The sequence below is a fragment of the Mastigoproctus giganteus genome, chromosome 6 (assembly GCF_048544385.1).
Source record: "Mastigoproctus giganteus isolate SK-2022 chromosome 6, ASM4854438v1, whole genome shotgun sequence".
In the NCBI taxonomy this organism is placed as follows: domain Eukaryota; kingdom Metazoa; phylum Arthropoda; class Arachnida; order Uropygi; family Thelyphonidae; genus Mastigoproctus; species Mastigoproctus giganteus.
In genome coordinates, this window is record NC_143580.1 from 67,599,307 (window position 1) to 67,620,598 (window position 21,292).

At 39.4% G+C, this 21,292-nt stretch overlaps 1 protein-coding gene across 1 annotated transcript in view; it reads right to left on the reverse strand.

The window, feature by feature from the left end:
* The window catches only part of LOC150084394 (cell adhesion molecule Dscam1-like), a 687,198-nt gene that overhangs the window by 120,993 nt on the left and 544,913 nt on the right, over positions 1-21,292 (reverse strand). Inside the window, 1 exon segment of the mRNA XM_090376030.1 lies at positions 448-615. Coding sequence (XP_090232156.1) covers positions 448-615 — 168 coding nt within the window.

Genomic DNA, 21,292 nt, shown 5'->3' on the forward strand with positions numbered 1-21,292 from the left:
AAATTCCCAAATAATAACAACTAATAAATTAGTCACTCCAGATAAGATAATGTAGTAGCCTGGCTTAGAAAGCCTGGCAGTATGGCAGCAACTGATGTGAACTTCAGTTAAACATATTAGCCAGGTAAAAGGCCAATCATATGATGACTAAAATGAATTTCTTAAAGAAGAAACCCTCTTAAACAGACATATGCAACATTTTTCAGGACCTGACAATTTGAACTTCTTAGGTAGGATAACATCTTGAGCAGGATCTGCTGTATTTTGCATACTATTTCTGAAATTCACATTTTTATGTTAAAAAATCATTACTGAAATTATCACACAGATTTTTAAAATGTACTATGATATTAAAAAAGAATAAGCATGAGACACAAAACCACATATTCATGTGAAAATTAATGATGTATTTTTAAATATGTACTGCCAAAACTAAACAAATATTACCTCTTCTTGGCATATTATCTGTTTGCCTACGTTTTCTTACTACAACACATGCTACAATTAAGATCACAATCAAAACTACAACAGCGCATGCACTAGGCACCATTATACTCAGGCTTTTGTAAAAGGCTGGTCGTCTATCTTCAATACTCAGGAGAGGTGGAATAGTACCTAATAGGAAAAATATATGTATATATATATATATATATACTCACACTTATTATTATATATATATTACATTATTATACTATATATATACATACTTTCTTATCTATATTATTATTATTTTATTGATTTTTTTTTTTTGTCCTCGCTTTTTCCTATTATATATGGGGTCAGCATTTTTATTGTTTTGGCATGCAATTTTTACGGCTGGATGCCCTTCCTGACACCAACCCTCACCTTTTATCCGGGCTGGGGATATGCAGTGGTCATTCCCTGACCTTCCGCATCCTCTGTATTTGGTGGTCATGGGCTCAAACCCCGGTCTAATCAAGAAGCGTGTGCTACGCACTACTGCTCCTGCCCACCTAGCTGCGCAGGCACCTAAGATATATTATTAATATAAGAAAGTATATTATTATACTTTCTTATCTATGCTGAGTTGTGTTTATCACAAATTTAATTTCTCATTTTTTTTTTATTACTAGCAGTCACTAGTCCACACTGTATATATATTAAGCCATTTCCAGTTTTGCTTTCTTTTTCATGCCTGTACCATTGATGTTTGCAGTGAGTTCTTCATTTATTGTATACGATTTTTCTGTAATTGCATATCCATTCTCTGTAGTGTCAACTGTAAACTGCATGCCTACTACATAATATTTCCCCCCTTTTTTACTTCCATTTTCATTATTTAATCTAAATTACTCAAAATTTACATTATTTATTTATTTCCTTTTGTTTTGACCTAACGTTTGGCATGTACAGGGTTGTTAACATTAAAGTATCCCTATGCAGAGGACTCTGGAGCGAGTTCTAAGGCTCATACTGAAGAGAAATTTGGATAACAGGTACAATAAAGAATGCGCTTGCCATTTATTGGAAAAAAAAAATTAGCTACAAAATTTGTCACTGTATGGTGTGTAACTATCTTAGTTATGATTATGCAAATAACTTACATTATTTGCATAATTGTTAGTTATTGCCACAGTGCCATTGTATTGTATAAAAGCAAAGCAGTCTCTTCAAAATCATACTGTAGATGTTTGCCTGCACTACAGCAGCAATGCCAACAACGCTATTAGTGAAGCTGTACTATCAAAACAGCAACAATGCAGCTGCGGCTATCAGAGAATTCTGGCATCAGAAGCGCATAAAGCGTGGACCTATGACTGTTTGTGCTGTCTGCAAAATGACTGTGAAATTTGAAGTGACAGGACATCTTAGACTTCAACCAGGTAGAAAACGAGTGGACTCCTGTCGTGGTGAAGATGTGGCTATGGCTGTTGTGGATTTATCAAGTCAATCTCCATGTGGTAGCACAAGTGTGCCAGCTGTTTCTCATTAAGTGGACATGCCGTATTCCACTGTAAGGCTACTACTGTACATGTGGAGAAATTGAAGATTGGGACCATCTTCTTTATAACTGCCCAATTTATAACGATCTTCGAGGAACACTGTACACCAGGCTACAACACATACCTCAAGGACAGGAGCACCTGCTAATTTCTGAAGAACAATATTATAAATCACTAACGGAGTATGCACAGAACCTCTTTTCTAGGCGCAGGACTCTACAACCAACTCAAGCCAGGGATAGAAACCTGTAAAGGACTTACTCAAACTTGAAATAAAAAATCTGTACTTGACTGTTTTACCAGCATTGACTTGCTAACCCTGGAACATCCAAAGTAGGATTACCTGCTAACTTTCCATATGGTTTGTAGGCTCCAGTGGTCTTGACCACTTCCACCGCAAAACATGTCACACTCAGCACTCTCGCTGAGTGGTTTTTTCTACCCTTCTGGAGTTATCCCCTCCCCCTTTTCTCCTGGTGGGGCATATGCTCCACTGTCAATTTACGGGATGCCCTTACCTACATCCCCTTACTCTTACTTTCATCCCCATCTTCTTCCGTACACCCTGTACTGCTGCACTCTACCTTATTTTTTATTTATTTTTATTATTTATTTACTTATTTTTTTATTTATTTTTATTTATTTATTTATTATTATTATTTTTTATTTATTTATTTATTTTTTATTTATTTTTATTTTTTTATTTATTATTATTATTATTTTTTATTTTATTATTTATTTATTTATTTCTTCTTCTTCTTCTTATTATTATTATTTTATTATTATTATTTTGTAATTGGTCTCCATTCAGGAAGCTCAGGCGACCCTGACGGAGACCTGCCAGAGAATAATGGGCAGCCTGGCTACCTCCTAGTGGTGTGTGCGGGCAACATGGGGTTCCACCAGGGGCCCTGCAGCCTAATGCCAGGACACACAACAGAACCCAACACAAAACTACACATTCAACACACTACACTTTTTCTGGCATTTACAGTGTTCTGTATTTCTTCACAGTGTACATATGGCGCAGATGTGAGAAACCACAGGTGGCGCCTGACCCTAACACTATGCACACTATGTAAGGCTACTAATGCATCAGTTGTTGCGGTACTATCCTTACAAGATGCACATGCTATAGCAGCTAAAGCATGGTGATGTAGATATTCATTTCACATATGCACTTCAGTTTCTGTTGCGAATGACAGTGGATATCACTTGGCTATAGAACATCCTTTGGAGTGATGAAGCCCACTTCTGCTTAAATGGGCAGTGAATACGCACAACTGTTGCATTTGAGCAACAGAAAACCCTCGAGTTATCCAAGAGGTCCCATAGCATTCTCTAAAAGTGAAAGCGTGGTTTGAATTTACGACAACATTCATGATTAGGCCATATTTTTTTTGAACAGGTAAAACTGACTGGACCCCACACCTGTTCCATCACTGGATAGCGATATTATAAAATGTTGGCAAATTTCGCAAAACCCGAGCTGCAACAACGTGGATGCCTTCAGGATACCATATTCATGCAAGATGGTGTGCTACCCCACATCCACCATTGTGTCCAAAGTTTGCTCCTGAACTTACTCCTATTCTTTTCCGACTTTTTTCACTTTCTTATTCCAAGGGTGCTTTTCCTTCTGCTTGGAAATTTGCCCATATCCAGCCAGTTCCTAAAAATATTAAATAGGATCATAATTGGATGTCCCATCCAATTATGATCCTATTGCAATTACTTCTACTCTTCTAAAGTAATGGAGAAATCAATTAACTGCCAACTCTTAAACTACCTAGAAACCTTCTGTCTGATTAACGATCGCCAGTATGGATTCCATCAGTGTCGATCCACTGGTGATATTCTAGCTTATGTTACCCATTTATGGACTAATTCAATGGAAAAATTCGGTGAAACACAAGCAGTTGCTCTTGACATCTCAAAGGCTTTTGATCGTGTTTGGCATAAAGGTCTTCTAAACAAGCTTCCATCTTATGGGCTGCCTCCGGAGCCAGGTGGGCAGGAGCAGCAGTGCATAGCACATGCTTTTTGATTAGACCGGGGTTCGAGCCCGTGACCACTAAGTATGGAGGAAGCGGAAAGGTCAGGGAATGGCTACCACATATCCCCAGAGCAATGTGGCCTTAGTTGCTAATGCTCCTAAAAACCAAACAAACCATCTTATGGTTTGCCAACTGTTTTTGGTAACTGGTTATCCAGTTTTCTCTCTGATCGCTCACTGTGGGTGATGGTAGATGGCTCTCTGTCTTCTAACTTCTCCACTAATGCTGGCGTCCCCCAAGGTTCAGTTCTTTCCCCCACTCTTTTCCTCTTGTAGATTAATGACCTTCTTCATTGACTGGAAATCTATGCATAGTTTTGCTGATGATAGCACATTGCATTCCACTTTCCATTTTGAGAAACCTTGCCCTGCTCAATCTGCTTCAACTTCTTGAAAATCTGCTACCAATTCCTTAAATGGCGATCTTCAGGTAATTCTCCAGTGGGGCAAAAGAGAACTTAGTTGATTTCAACTCTTCTAAAACTCAGTCTTGTCTTATATCTCACAAAAAGGATTCTTCTGCCACTATGCTTATCTTTGGTGACACTCCGATTTCTAGGCAAAATGATATATCTCTTTTGGGGATTACCCTGACTTCTAATCTCTCTTGGCACAAGCACATTACTAATATTGTTTCCTCTGCATCTAAAAAACTTGGTTTTCTCTTTCGCTCTCAGCGTTACTTTTCTTCCAAACATCTGCTCACTCTGTATAAATCGCAAATCTGCCCTACCATGGAATATTGTTCCCACATCTGGGGTGGTGCCCCCAAAACCCCTCTCTCTCTCAGGCTTCTTGATTCCATTCAGAAGAGGGCAGTTAGGTTAATTAATGATTCATCTCTAACAGAGTCTCTCTGTTAGAGATGAATTACAGTCTACAGAAGTTCAAGTCCAATGTCAGCAAATATCTTCTTTCATCTTCTCAACCTCCACCCAAGCACGGTACTAAGTACTATACATTTTAACACCTCTTGTGTTTGGGGTTTACATAAAAAAAAAAAAAAAATTATCTTTCTTCAGTAAAAATCTGTCCACTTGTCTTCATCACCCTAGAAAGAGAAAATATGTCCCATCTCAAGTTTGTTGTACCACAGAACTTTTAAGTTAATCTACGTTTTCTGCTTCCCCATGTCGTACCTTACATTGGTCAACATTAAAACTTCAGTTGCAACTTCTCAGCCTATCTGTTTAATTTGTCTAGAACTTTTTACAGTAGCATGCCCTACTTATTGTGAGTAACTATCCTATGAACCATCATATCATCTACAAACTTAAAGCATTAAGCCTGATATGCCTTCATCAATATCATTAATAAATATAGAAAACAACAATAGGCCCACCACCGAATCTGTGGCAGACTGCTTCTACATGTCTGCCAGGGGCAAAGGTTGATGACGTTGTAGAGCGAATATCATCTTTTAAGGGCACAAAAGGTGATATAGTTGTAAACGTTGGCACTAATAATATTAAGAGTAGGAGACCGGCAGAATTACTTAACAAGTACAGGTCACTGTTGAACAAAAGCCGAGAATTAGGGTTGAATTTGAAAGTGTCTGCAATTCTGCCCAGACACGATAGGAGGGAGTATATGATGAGAGCCTTGTCGATCAATTCGGCCCTAGAAAGATTGTGCAAGGCTCAAGGGGTAGAATTTTTTTCAGCCTGGACTGTACTTGTTAACAGGAGAGATTGCTTCTACAGGGATGGGATACACTTAAATAGAAAGGGTGCAAGAATATTTGCTGATGCTATCGAGGCAGTGTTAGGTGGGTCGGAAAACTGCTAGCTTGGGGGGAGACAAAGACCAATAGATTGACAGTAGCCACTGGCAGAGGTGAAAGAGATTCTTGCACTGCTTCTATTAGAATGAGCAGAAGCCTGAAAAACAAGATGCAAGGTATTTCAGAGACTGCTGGGGGCCATTGCGGTACAAGTAAACACATGGGTTGTGTTAGGGTAGCTAAGAATAGAAACAGGTGCAGGTATACTTGCGTGTACACCAATGCTAGGAGTTTAGTAAATAAATTTGATGAATTTGAGGTATTGCTCAAAACATCAAAGGCAGATATTGTTGGGATATCAGAGACGTGGTGTCACACAGATATAAGGGATGCAGAACTGCAATTTGGGGAGTACAACGTCTACAGAAAGGATAGACAGGATAGGAAGGGGGGAGGGTTATGCTATTAGTTAAGAAACACATAAAAACCAAGGAAGTGAAGCCAGTCGACATCGCCGGACAGTGCAGTGTTGAGTCAGTTTGGTGACATAAGCATTGGGAGATCAAAATTGAGAGTAGGAGTGTGCTATAGTCCTAATGACTCTGATGAGTATAATAAGGAACTGTACAGGGAAATAGAGTGGGCCAGTAAATCAGAGTCTTATAATGGGAGATTTTAATTTCCCAGATATTGACTGGAATTTGGGGGCTGGTTACTCACACACTAGCAGGGCTTTTGTGAATTTATTGGATGATTGTTTTCTACATCAGCATGTTCGGGAGGCAACTAGAGGGAGTAATACTCTTGATTTGATTATCAGCAGTGATTCTTCATGCATTAAGAATCTGCAGATAAATGAACCACTAAGTGGCAGCGATCACAGTGTGCTGAAGTGGGATTTACTCAAAGAGGTAACTACCATTAGGGGTAAAGGGAAGGGTTATTGCTTCCGTAAAGGCAACTACTACGATGGACTGAGACAGTATTTAAATTCTATACAGTGGGACCAACTGATGATGTTACCAACAGCAAATTCAAAATGGGAAGCATTCAAAGAACATATCTTGGAAGCTACTAGGCTTTACATACCAACTAAGAAATATTGTTCAAGGTTTAGGCCAAAATGGATGTCAGATGAACTAATGAGGCATATGGCAGAGAAGAAAAATGCAAGGGATACTTACAAATTAACATATGACACAGAAGCCTATGATAGATACAAGTTGATATGCAACCAAGTTACAAAGGAGGTTAGGCAGGCGAAGGCAGATTACGAGAAATCCTTGGCAAGGTATGCAAAGAAAAACAGCAAAGAGTTCTTTACTTATGTAAACTCTAGAAGGAAGGGGATGAATCAGATTGGTCCACTTGATATTGATGGGTCGACTGTTGATGATCCTGCTCAGGTAGCTAACAAACTAAATGAATATTTTGCATCGACATTCACACATGAGGAGTTATTCAGCAAGGGGAATGCCAGAGGTGTATTCAACTCTAGCAGTAAGCTACAGAATCTTGAAATAACTGGGAGTAAAGTGGAGGAGAAACTGTTGAAGATAAACACAAGAAAGGCACCCGGGGTGGATGGGATCTATCCAGTTATATTAAAGGAGGCAGCAAAGGAAGTAAGCAAACCCTTAGCCATAATTATGAGAGCTTCCTTGGACTCAGGGGAGGTACCCATAGACTGGAAATGTGCAAATGTGACCCCAATTCACAAAGGAGGATCAAAGGCTGACACAAGTAATTATAGACCTGTGAGCTTAACTTCTGTTCCAGGAAAATTAATTGAGGCACTGGTTAAAGAAGCACTGCAGGATCATTTAGACAAGACTTCAGTTATAGCTCAGACACAGCATGGTTTTGTTAAGGGGAAGTCTTGCCTGACCAACTTGATTGGATACTATGATGGAGTCACAAAAGAACTGGATGCAGGGAATAACTTTGATATTATATACTTGGATCTTAGAAAGGCTTTTGATACTGTTGCACATGGAAGAATGCTACACAAATTGGAGCAGTGTGACACTGGAGGCAAATTACTGCTATGGATAAAGGGGTGGTTGAGGGGGAGAAGACAGAGAGTGGTAATCAATGGAGACTGCTCATCGTGGACTAATGTTATTAGTGGAGTCCCTCAGGGCTCAGTGTTTTGTCCATTATTGTTTTCTGTATTTATAAATGATATTGATGATGGTATATCAAGCTCAATGTCCAAGTTTGCAGATGATACAAAGGTTGGCAGGGTTGTCAAGGACACTACTGACACTATGCTGCTGCAACAGGATCTGGAAAGGTTGAGCAGATGGGCTGAGAGGTGGCAAATGAAGTTTAACATTGACAAATGTAAAGTACTACACATGGGAAACAGCAACCCCAGAGCAACGTATCAACTCTGTGGTACTACACTGACAGTGGTAGAGAATGAAAGGGACTTGGGGGTGGTTGTGCAGCAGATATGAAGTTCTCTGAGCAGTGCAGACGGGCTGCAAGAGTAGCTCATGGAGTATTGTCAATGATATACAGGAATTTTTCCAGCAGGGATAAGGAGGTGATTATTCCATTGTATAAGGCGATGGTCAGGCCACACCTAGAGTACTGTATACAGGTCTGGAGGCCTCATTTCAAGAAGGATGTAGAGCTGCTGGAACGAGTACAGAGAAGGGCAACAAGATTAGTGAATGGAACAAAGGGGTGCTCTTACGAAGAAAGGCTTAAGTTTTGCAAATTACAGTGTCTGGAGACTAGGCACCAGCGAGGTGATCTGATAGAGGTGTATAAAGCCTTGAATGGTTTAAGCATGCTCAATGCTGATGGGATTCTTCCTCTAGCTCAGAAAAATCACCTGAGAGGGCATAAATTCAAATTGAGGAAAGACAGATGTAGGATAGACGTGCGGAAATTTGCCTTTAGCCAGCAGGTGGTTGGTTGGTGGAACAGACTTCCATCCCTTGTGGTGGAGGTTGATAGCCTAAATAAGTTTAAGGCTCAGCTGGACAGGTATTTTGAACGAACAGAGGGGTGAAGTGGAAGTGGGTTTTTTTTTTTTTTTTTTGGCTGATGCTGCATAAGCTTGCTTTCTTGCATCAAATGCCTGTACTAATGCTAATGCTAATACAGGGATAGGAAACATTTAAATAGAAAGGTTGCATGAATATTTGCTGATGCTATCAAGGTAGTGTTAGATGGGTTGGAAAACTGGTAGTTTGAAGGGGATACACTGATTAATAGATTAATAATAGCTGCAGGTAGAGGTTAAAGTGATTCTTGCACTGCTTCTATTGGAATGAGTAGCATCCTTGAGAGGGTGCTGGGGATTACAGGAACTGCTGGAGTCATCGTGAAACAAGTAAACACATGGGCTGTGTTAGGGTAACTAAGAGTAAGACCAGGCGCATGTTGTTTTTGTTGAGTTTGTTGGTGCATCAGCAACTATGGCTATAATGCACTGATTTCTGTCTAATATATCTTACTTGTTTGTTTTTCTACTGCTAAGAGTTCACACAAGGTGGTAATTATCAACTGATTTTAGGAAAACGAAAATGTCATCCATATTCTGACAATCTCCTAGAACATTCTGTAATGTTAATTGATTGCAATTATTGAAATGCCATGAGAATGCAGTTTCTGTTCTCTTAGATATAAAGTGTAAAGTGTTTTCGGGTCAAACGGCACCAGGAGTCTCTGCGTAGTATACATTGTCGTGTGATACAGTACTGTAAAGGCCAGAGATTTAAAAGTGTATGGATATTGTAATGTGTAATGTTTTGTACCATTGTTCATCTGGCCTTTTAGCTGTTGGGTTCCCTAATGGGACCCACAATTATCCACACTTGGCCCCATGGAGGCAGATCAGATACACCCAGTAGAGCCATATTTAATCTGGTAGGTTTTGACACTAAATTTCCTGAGATTTCAGTGGCTAGGATCTAAAAAAAAGAAAAGAAAAAAAAGTTACTATAATTTACGCTGAAAGGGGGTAGGGCGATTGGTAATAGGGTTGTTGCATGGTTGACTTAAGTTTTTGAGTGTAGGTTTGGAATAATTTTGGTTTCATTAGACACAGTCGCAAAATTAGAGAGAGGGTGGGGAGACTGAAGACTGGGGGTAAAACAGAGGTGGGGTCAATAGAGAGGTGACCCCAGATGGTCAGTGAGGCATACCCATGCCCCACCAGAGGGAAGAAAATGGCATGGTGAGGAGACAACAGACTCCCCCCATCCAGGAAGTATGAGGAGGCCACTGGCCTTGGCAGCAAGCTGCAGCAATAGCCATGTCCAGTGAGTTTGTCTCAGAGGTCATGGCCACTGGTGTCAGGTTCAGGTGATGTGTACAGTCAAGTCTGACTTGGTGATCACTGGTGTCTTCTGCCACAGAGGGATCTTGAGACAGGTGAGCGGTGGACTGCGTCGATTCCGTGTCCAGTCCTAGTCCAGTTGCTGAAGGTCCTTAGTGTGGTTAGCTCAGTCTTTCCATTTGAATGCTTCTGTTCAATTAGGTTGAGTTGTTTCACTCAGTTACTGGCTTTAGTTGTGATGAATTGCAATGTGTCCTCTGCCTAGAAAACACCTCTTGGCAAACTTCATGAAGGCCAGGAACTCCTCCCTTGAGTCTAGAAGGTGATGTTCCAGTCCTGGTAGATATGTGAGTTCCATCATAAGTCGACAGCGGAGGTCCTCATAATGGTCGCAGCTGTACATAATGTGGGACTATGTTTCAGTCTCTCCACATGTGCAGAGGAGGTATTCTGTTATTTGAAAATAAGTTAACTTGGCTTTGTAGGCACCATGGCCCATCAGGAGAAACATTGTAAATAGACCTGGGTGGAACCAAGAGGGGGCTCTAGGATACACGCGTCTGACTGTAGGCAGAAACTTCCTGGTAATTTCCCCTTTTGTTGAGGTAGACCACCTTTCCTGCCATGCCTACTGCACATGATTCTCACGTCTGGTCCTTTCTTCTCTTCTATTCCCTGCTAGGTTGATGGTGTATTCCCCCATAGTGTAGGGTAATCCTTTGGTCAGGTGATACTTCATCCGCAGCATATAACTTTTAGGTCAAGGGGCAGGACCCCCGCCAGGACTTGGAGGGCATGCATACTAACAGTACGGCAGGCATGGGTGATGACTAGGAGAATTGAGCATTGTGTGGTGTCTAAGATCTTTTTGTTAACCACCGTTGTGGCTCTATGGAACCACACGGGGAAATTGTATGTAATCGTCGGGGTGAAGAAGGCTTTATAGTACAGTGTTAGCTTGCATTTTTTGAGCCCCCAGTCCTTTCTTGTTATTCTGGCATATCTTCTTATTTTTTTCTCTCAAGTATTTGAGATGAGGGTGGAAGGGGTGGTTGGTGTCTAGAATGATATCTAGATGCTTCAGTTCAGCAACTAGTTTGATTGTCTAGCTATGGACTTCAATTTGTGGTGGTCTTCTTAAGTTTAGGCTGCCTTTCAACAGTATAGATTTAGTTTTTAGTGGGCATTCTATGATTATATGCTTTACAGTGAGTGGATATGAACAGTTACTGCACTGTGGGGCATCTTTGTTTCTTAATAGGTAACTGTGAGTGAGGTATGTGTGACCGATATGCAATCTTGCTAGTATAGTTTCTTCTTTTCTATTTCCTCTCAGACTGGACTGCCACTTTTTGGGTTCTTCTTTTATTTCAAAAAGTTTATTATGCATTTGTTTCTCCCACATGCTTTTCCAATGTTGTTTAGAGATCTGTTGTATAAGGGATCTATAGTCAACGTAAGGTGTTCTGAAATTAGGTGAGGTTGGGTTTGAAGCACTTTTAGCAGCTAAATCTGCCTGTTGATTTCCTGGGATTCCAGCGTGTCCAGGAATCCAACAAAATATTATGTGATGATCACGTCTATGAATTTCTATTAACTGAGCCCAGATTTTCTGTAGCAGCAGATGACTACTAGAGCGCTTACACTGTTTACAATTTACTGCACTTAAGGAATTGGTATGTATGATGGATTGAGTACATGAGGCTTCTTTTATATTTTCCAGGGCTAACAGGATGTTATATAGCTCTGCAGTATAAGTACTACATTCTACAGGGAGCTGATTAGCAATGATAGCATCTGGCAGGAATACCGCTGTGCCAACTTTACTGCCAGTCTTGGATCCACCTGTATATAGCTGAATGTAACTTTTAAACTGAGTGGAGTGGGCCAGATGTATTGTCTAAAATTAATATCTGGAAGATTCTTTTTTTCCCATTTCTGAAAATATCTGTTAATACGTATTGTTGGTATTTGCCATGGCTGGGTTTCCACTCTAATATCCTGCAGAATGTTATTCATGTTGAGGCCTCAGCTTGTGTTTAGGGCTTGAAGCCTAATGCCAGACGGTTTGTTGATACATGGTTTAGTTTAATAGAGGTTTTTCCATTTTGGTGTGAAGAGATAGGGCCATATGGGATGATATGGAAGGCTGCTGATTTTGGAAGCATAATTTAGTAGTAGAACTTGTCATTGAAGGTGTAGTGGCAGTTCATGGGCTTCCATATATAGACTTAAAATTGGATATGTGTGAAAGGCCCCCAGCGCAACTCGTAGTGCACTATATGATATATGGGATTGAGCCATTTCAGTACACTTGGTCTGGCTGAGGCATATGTAGGAGACACATAGTCTAGGAGAGATTTAATTAATGAGTGGTATAAATGTAGCTACATGAAATGATCTGCACCCCACAACATAGAAGAGATTACTCAGAGAATATTTAGTTTCTTAAGACAGCTGGTACGAATATATTTTATATGTTCTGGAAGTTTAATTTTTTATCAAGTATTATACCAAGAAATTGAGTACTGTGCTGAAATGTAATACAATGAGAGCCTAACTGAAGGTCTGGATCAGGATGTAAAGTATGTTTAAAGACAGAAGTGTACTGCAGTTGTTTTTGGTTTAGAAATTTGGTATTCATTGCTTTTGGCCCAAGAGACTATTTTAATGGTGCCTTGTAGTTGTCTTTCAATAAATTGCATATTTTGTGAATGACATGAGATGGCAAGATTGTCAGCATACAGGTATGCAACAACTGTGTCAAGTATACACTTGGTTATTGTGAAATCAACAGGGATTACCTTTATTTTTGATATAGGATTGCTTCTATTTCAACCAACTTTCCTAGTCCAATGCTTCAAAATTTAATTATAATAATGATATAAAACTTATAAAAATATTAAAAATCTTCCCACTGTCAGAACAACAGTGAATCAAACCCAACAGTCTCAATATTGAGCACTCAACACAACCCCAGTTTTCAATCACCATACCTCTCTGCCAGTAAGGAAAATATTGTCTATCAAATTTAAATTTAAAAATTTTAAAATTTAGATAATCTAAAACAGTTTAGTTTAATATTTTTATATTAAGCTTTATATCATCATTATAATTAAATTTTAAAGCGTTGGACTAGGAGAGTTGGTTGAAATAGAAGCAATCCTATATCAAAAATAAAGGTAATCCCTGTTTATTTCACGATATAATAGAATATAGAATTATCGAGCACTTAACAGCTCTCTATTATCAACACTTGGTTATAGAACCAATCTTGATGGAAAAGTGTGTGCCACTCAGCACTGAGCCCTGGGAAACTTCCTCTTCTTGCACATATGTTCCAGATAGTGAAGAATGGAATCAGACTTGGAAGGATCTGTAGGCTAGAAAGTTCTCAATAAATTTCAGGAGATGACCCTGAAGGCCAAATTTATGTAAGTCACAAAGAATCCCATATCGCCAAGTTATATCAAAGGCTTTTTCGATGTTGACGTATATCATGACAAAGTGCTCATTTCTTAGAAAATCATTCTGAATATTTGCCTCAGCTTTGATAATATATCAAGTGTTGATCTACTTTTCCGAAAACCATGCTGACTTGGACTCAAAATGTTTTGAGTCTCTAGGAACCATGTTAGTTGGGTGTTAACTATTTTTTCTAATGATTTTTCAAAACAACTGGTTAGGGGGATAGGCCGATAGTTTGTAGTATCCGTGTGGTCTTTTCCTGGTTTCGGGAAGGCTAGCACACAAGAATGACACCAGTTAGTAGGGTAATATTCCTCTAAGAAAATTCTATTATAGAGTTGTAAGAGAGCACTTAGCGATCCTTTAATTAAATGGGAAATCATTGTGTAATAAACTTCAGGACCTGGAGCACTGTTCTTCACCCGTGTAAGTGCATTATACAATTCAGTCATGGTCAGTGGCAGATTGTATGAATGTTGGAGAGCAGTATTATAATTCAGTTTATACTTTTCTGTACTGTATTTTAGCGACTGAAAGGCTGGTTCATAGGTGGAAACAGCTGAGAGTGTTTCAAAAGACGAGCTGAATGCATTAGCACTTTCCACAGGTTCAGAAATTTCCTTCCCTTTCAGATATAGAATCAGAGGTAGCAAATGAGTATCTGCCATTGATACATCTGATTTTTTTTCAGATTATAGCAGTATCTGTGGATCTGTTTGTGGTGGCAGCATAGTGCACCCATGCTTCTTTTTTACTCATTTGTCTTATATGACAAGCCTTAGCCCTTGCTCTCTTAAACTGTATGAGATTGGCTGTGGTTGGATGTTTTCTAAACTGATTCCAGTATTTATTCCTTTCTCTTTTAGCAATGCTACATGATTCATTTCACCACATTTTTGGTGCCTCCATAACTAGGTGGGCAGAAGCAGCAGTGCATAGCACTCGTTTCTTGATTAGACTGGGGTTCGAGCCCATGACCACCAAATACGGAGGATGCAGAAAGGTCAGGGAATGACCACCGCATATCTCAGGAGCAATATGGCCTTAGTTGCTAATGCTCCTAAAAACCAAAATAACAACAACCACATTTTTGGATGAAGCCGGATTTTAAATGATGATTTCAGGATAGCAGATTCAGCTGCTATCATTATTTGTTGTGTAATATAGCAGAATCAATCTTGTCAGCTGCAATGATAGTGGAATCTAAATGAGATGTTTCTTGATATTTAGTCCAGTTGGCCTTGTCAAATTTCTAAATTGTTCTAATGCTACTCTGCACAGGAGAACTTCAATAGAAATTACAGATGATCGGAAAGTGGTCATTACCATGAGGGCTGTCAGTAACTGTCCAGTCTATGAGATGAAATATTGTTGGAGAACATATTGAGAGATCAATGGCAGATCTTGAACCAGATGGTATATGCACATATGTGTGATCAGTGTTTAAAATAGATTGTGCTTATCTAAGATTTTTGATTTGATTTTCCCTCTGCAGTCAAGATGTTGAGAACCCCATAGGGGTAATGGCCATTCCAGTCATCCAGAATACAGAAAGGAGTGGGTATTTGTCTTACTAGGTCATTTAAATCAGCAAGGGTATAAGTGTGATTTGGTAACAGATACAATGAGACTAATGTTATTGTTATGCCAATGGTGATACAGGCTGCAATTGCCTCCAATGGTGTTTGCAGGGGAACAGGTCTGGAGGGAATTAAGGGGTTTACCAATAGTGCTACTCCTCCACGTGCTGCATTAGAGCAGTTTCTATCTTTTCTATACATGGTGAAGTGTTTGATTGTTATGGATACTGCATTCGTCAGGTTTGTTTCTTGTATGCATGCCGCAACTGGCTTATATTCACTTAGGAGATCATACAGGTCATCTAAATTAGCACCCAACCATTCCATGACAATTCCATTGAATCACTGTGTGCACTGTTTGGTTTTAACTAATGGGTTTGGGTACTTATGGCAGATATTTTTGTTTGTGCCTGTCTACTTTTGCTTTTTCTTTTTTTTGGGAAGATTGGCCTACCCATGTCAATGTTATCCTCTGGATGAATCTCAAGAACTGAATCATCTTCATCTACCTTTTCATCAATGTCCATAGTATTGGATATAAATTTAGTTGTGTTGCTTCTTTCAGGACTCTTGGTTCGTTCTTTTAGTTGCTCATTAGGTTTCTTATCTGGAAGTATTTTTACAGGTGTATTTGCTTCTTGAGTAGCATATTTGGGAGTAGATTGTTTCTTTGATGAGGAGAGGAGTGATTTAGCCCAACCAGATATTGAGATATTTGGAGGGACTGAGCAGTCAGTCTGAGTTGCTACTGAGTATAGCTGTTGGGTAACTGAAGCATATGTAGGTGACTTAGTAGGTACTGCAAAATGTTTCTTAGCTTCTTGATATGATACTTTCTGCTCTTATATTTTTGAATATTCCTTTCTTTTTTCCATTGAGGGCTTAGACTTAGAGAAGGGAGAATGGTTACAATACCAGTTAGGACAACTTTGCATTTCAGTGTTACAGTTTGTGTGTGTATGCTCTTTTGATCCGCAGATTGCACAAGTGGTTACATCTCTGCAGACAGCTTGGGAATGACCAATGTTATTGGTCATTCCCAAGCTGACCAAATTTTTGGCACTTAAAGCACTGAACTGGATTTGGAATGTATGGGCTTACTTGGCATCTGAGATAACCAACTTTTATGGTAGTGGGGAGATCTGATGTTTTAAATGTTAGTATAACTGTCTGGGTAGGGACAGGCTCTCCATCTTTTTTGATGACATTTCTTTTGGGTGTACCACATTTTAATCTCTTAATTCATGCACAAGTCCATCCTCCAATGTGTTTAATAAATCCCATTCTGATATTACCCCTTTAGAGTAGTTAAAGTGGCATGTGCAGTAACCTTTGTGGGAATTCCACCAAATGTAGATACTTTCAATAGTCTCTCAGCATGTCTATGTTCGGTCATTTCAACTAATAGATCTCCGAATCTTAATTGCCAAACCATTTTCGGAGGGCCAGCCACATTTTCGAGACATTTCCATATCAAAAATGGGGAGAGCTTACTCAATGGTTGGTCTGTGGAGGAGCACAGTATTAAAAAGAGAGGAGTGATATTATCCATTCCTTCTTTTTTTTGTCTCTTAGAATGGGATATATTTGTCTCATCACGATTTGGATTATGTTTATCTAGATCTGGATCAAAAGATCCACACGAGGACTGTTTATTTTTGTCCATTGTTGCTCCTTTTAGCCCTGGGATGGTGGTTTTCTTCTCCCAGGTTTCCAGCATCGCCATGTGGAGGCAGGAGCAGTGCCACCAGTGACCAAGCAATAAAGTAAAGTTATTTGTTAGTGCGTTGGTAAGTTAGTTCTATGTACAAGAAGAAAGGTGTCTTTCCTTTCTGTTAGGTACGCGAACTTCTTTACTTCAGAAGAGCAAAACTAAACTCTAGAAAAAATCAAGAATAACACTATAATTATCAGCTGCTCTTTAAGAAAACTGCTTGGAAATCACTCAGAAATCGCTATAGTAGTCACTCACTTGGCACTAGGGGCCAGGTGCATGTATACTTGCATGTACACCAATGCTAGGAGTATAGTAAATAAATTTGATGAATTTGAAATGCTAGTCAAGACATCAAATGCAGACACTGTTGGGATTTCAGATATGTGGTGTCACTCAGATATAAGGGGTGTAAAATTTGAATATGGGGAGTACAATGTATACAGAAAGGACAAACTGTCAAATGTGTTTTTTTTTTTTTTTTCAGTGGCAAATGGGGGTTCCCCATTTGCTGCTGAAATTGCTGTTCTGGCATCAGCAGTGCACCGGCAGTGTAGGTATAGCGTAGAGTGGGAACATGTAATGTATTGTATTGTTGTAGGCCAGCCATACTGGCGTTTTGCAGCCTGGGGACAACAGACACCAGGTCAATTGCCCCCTGACTCCCATACTTAGCCATGTGGAGGCACACCTGGGTTTGGTCTAGGCTCTTACCTGGCCTTTTCAGAATTAATTCTGGAGGAAAGACCCCAAAGAAAATAGCAAGATAATAGTGTGAGAAGTATGGGAGAGGGCGATGGAGGGGGATTAGGACAAAACAGCAGGGGATGTGATTCAGAGGCATCCACTAGCAAGTCAGAAGTAAAAAATCTGAAGGAAAAGGTTAGAAGGAGATTGGACAGTGGTATACAATCCATCCTCAAGAAGAGATCAATCCCACTCTGCAAGGTGGAATCAACAAATGGTTCTCATCTAACATAGTACTGGATCCATAATTCCATCCCTTCGAAGGGGTCAGCAGTTATATCTGGTGAGAGCACCGTTAGGTAAATGATCTTGTAGTGGTTGAGTCAGTATTGGTGTGGAAAGCCAAATCGCTTAGGAACACAACATCAAGGCACTGCATAATCAATCCTAATCAGGTGAGCCCTGTTAACCCTGTTGGCAAATAGAGAGTCAGGTAGTTTTCTTTAGTTGCAATGAGAGTTGAGACACTCAACAAAAGTGATTCCAGTTAGAATTTGCAGTGGTAGACATAAGTCTGTGTAGTGTGTGCAGTGAAGGAGAATGTGCTCCACCATTTCACTGGTACCACACATACAGTTCAGCACAGCTAAGAGATGTAATTTGTACAGCTTTGCATTTATATTCCCATGTCCTTTTAGGAATAAAGTTAGGTACAGTACCAGATTAAACCAGTTGAGATGGTGCTGGGAAAATGCAGTTACTCTAGGAACGAAAGAAAATGTAATTCTGCCAAGTGGAGAGTCTCTCCATGACTGTTGCCATTGTGTTAGTAGTTCTCTCTTAATCCTTTTCTTTTCATGTTTAGCGGTGTTGGAGAAATCCAGGAAAACTCCAACAGATCATGGAGTTCCCTTCCTCTGATGGAATTTAAGATATGTATACATAATATCCAGATGGACTGGCATTTTTCCATAGATGACGTGCAGGGCCAGGGTAGAGACCAGCCTGCAGAGTCTGGACATCATTAGTAGGACTATTTTTTGTGTTTGCAGAAGCCTTTTCTTGACAGCAGAGTTTTTGGCTCTGTAGCCATATGGGATAATTGGAAGAAAAATACTTTTATAGTAGATATTCAGGGTATGGTCATTGAGGTCCCAATTGCTGCGAGTAATATGCACAATTTTGCCTGACAGGTGTTTGATCTTCTCCTTTATATGGTCACAGTGTGGTAGAAAGGATGTTCTATCATTCAGTACCACACCCAGATATTTGTATGTTTTGACATATTTGATTTTCTCGTTGTTGTACTTAATGGTTGAGGACTGGAGAGTACTCATGCTCCCTTTGAAGAGCATCTATCAGGTCTTTTGGGTGGATGCCATAAGCTTGTTCATGTTGCACCTTGTAGCAAGGTCCTGTAGGATTTCATTTGATTTTTTGTTCAAGTTCTCTTCTTGAATCTCCAAAAAACAACAATGACAATGTTGTCAGCATAGGCAGTTTTCATTGTGTCCTGATATGGTTTGGCCAGCCATTTATTGAACATAGCATTCCAATATAAAGGACAAAGAATCGATTCCTGAGGGCAGCCTCTAGTAGTGGTTCTGGTTAGGCAACAATGTTTGCTTCTTACTGTTCTTTTTCTGTTGTCAAGATAGCCTGAGATTAGTTGTTCAGACAACCTACCTCCCTGAACCTCTCCAGGATACACTGCATCCATTAGGTGTCAAAGGCCCTTTGAAGGCCACAAAGAGACCAACAGCATATATCTTCTTTGTATGTTTTGCCTCCAGGAGTTTCTGTATTGTATCTTCTGTGCTATAACCTTTTTTTGTACCCAAATTGACATGGATGATAAGGGTAAACCTTTTCCTTGATATATATCTATAAATTTTGCTGCACTAATTTTTTCCAGAACTTTTCCTAACAGTGGGAGTAACACTATGTATCTGTACAACTCCAGGCTATTTGACAGTTTATCTTTCTTCAATAGAAGCTTAAGTTGTGCGTTTTTCCAAAGAGAACGGATAGCACCCTCGGAAAGACAAGTATTATAAAGATTATGTAGGAGGTCTGGAAATATTTCCCATAGCTTTTTAAGAATGTCAACCTCAATGAGATCAGGACCAGGACATTTGATTGATCTTGTGGAAGTGATCACCCTATCAATGGTCCTCTTGAAAGGGATACCTTGATAGGCAAGGCCAGCAATATCATGTTGATTTGAACATTTGATTCAGAATATGTAACATACTGGTGTGTGATGCTGTCCAAGATTTTACTGACAGATTGTTCCAAGTAAGGTTTTCTGTTTTGTTGTGATCTCTTATGGACGTTAAGACTTCTCCAAGGTGTAGGTTTTCCATCACTAACTTGTGTACCAGGTCCCAGAGGTCACTGCTACCATCTCTTTTGAAAAGCTGCTTCCATATATTATGCTTTTCCTGGTAAATGATCCTATGATAGAGCCATCTTCTTTCTTTGTAAATTTTCTGAAGTCTTGTAATTTTTAGTGGAGGAATATTATTTCATTTAGCTCTCTGGTAATTTCTTCTTGCCCACCTCATTTGTTTTCTTTGAATGGTCAGAGTTGTGGTCCACCATGGGTTGATTGGGATGTGATTGGGTCTCTTGCGTTTGGGGACAGAGGCTTCACAGATTTTAATGATCAACTGCTGAAGAGAAAAAGTATGCTCTTTGGCAGGGAGTGATTGTATTCTGTGAATGTTGTTCTTGGTAGCAGCTGCTCTGATTTATTATTATTATTATTATTAGCCATGTGGTGCAAAGAAGCCTGAGACTTATACTGCACCAGCCAAAAAAAAAATTCCCGAGTTACCCTGTGAGAGAGAAGTAGAAAGGAATTGCCAAGGAAGAGATTTGCTGTTTGATTTGTTCCAGTTGGCTTTGTTTATGTTATATCTTGTGGTATCATTTGGGTTGTTTCTATTTGTAGCTGTCAACTCAGGTGTTAGGCTGTAAGTTATGGGGTTGTGATCACTGCCACTCCATGGTGTGAACTTGCCAGTTCATAATTCTATTCTGAAGAGTGGTGTTGGTTAGGGTTATATCAATGAAGGATTGTCCTTGGCTTGTTACACAAGTTAGAGGATGGCCTGTCATGTTGTGGATCCTCAGGTTATAGGCTGTTATTGAGGTCTTCAATTAGTCAAGCAGCCTGAGGTAATGACAAAATCTTTAATATTGTGTACTGTATAGTTTAGATACAGTTTATTACCTTGATCCATGAAGGCTTTTCTTAGTAGGCCTGTGACTTCTATGTTCTAATTTTTTTGGGTCTGATTTTTGATGATGTTGAGAATCAGATTTTTGTTGATTTCTTTACTTTTCTCTGAAAATTTATAACCCTTCACATTATTGTTATATATACCATCCAGCAAATATTCTGTTCTATATATACTTGTGCACATTAAATATAATCATTGTCGGTTCCACCTTTTTTGTGGTAGATCCACACTATAATTTAGTTCAATTATTCTCTTACAATCTGTAACCTTCTGTAAGTCTTTTTGGACAGCTGCCTCAATTATTATTCCTTTTTCTCTAATTTTTCTAATGGATTTTATTTTCACTTTCTTGAGGTCATTTTTCAGTTTTGCCATAATATTCTGTTTCACTTCTTCACTGCTTTGGGCACTGTTCTTATCAGTGGTCTTTATAATGACCATGTGATTAGCATTGTTTCTGGGCAAATCTAGTCTGTATTTCTGTCTTAGTTATCTCTTGGGAAATAGACAGCTGTGGCCTAAGCAAATGATAAAGGTCTTTGACCTTGTGGTTTA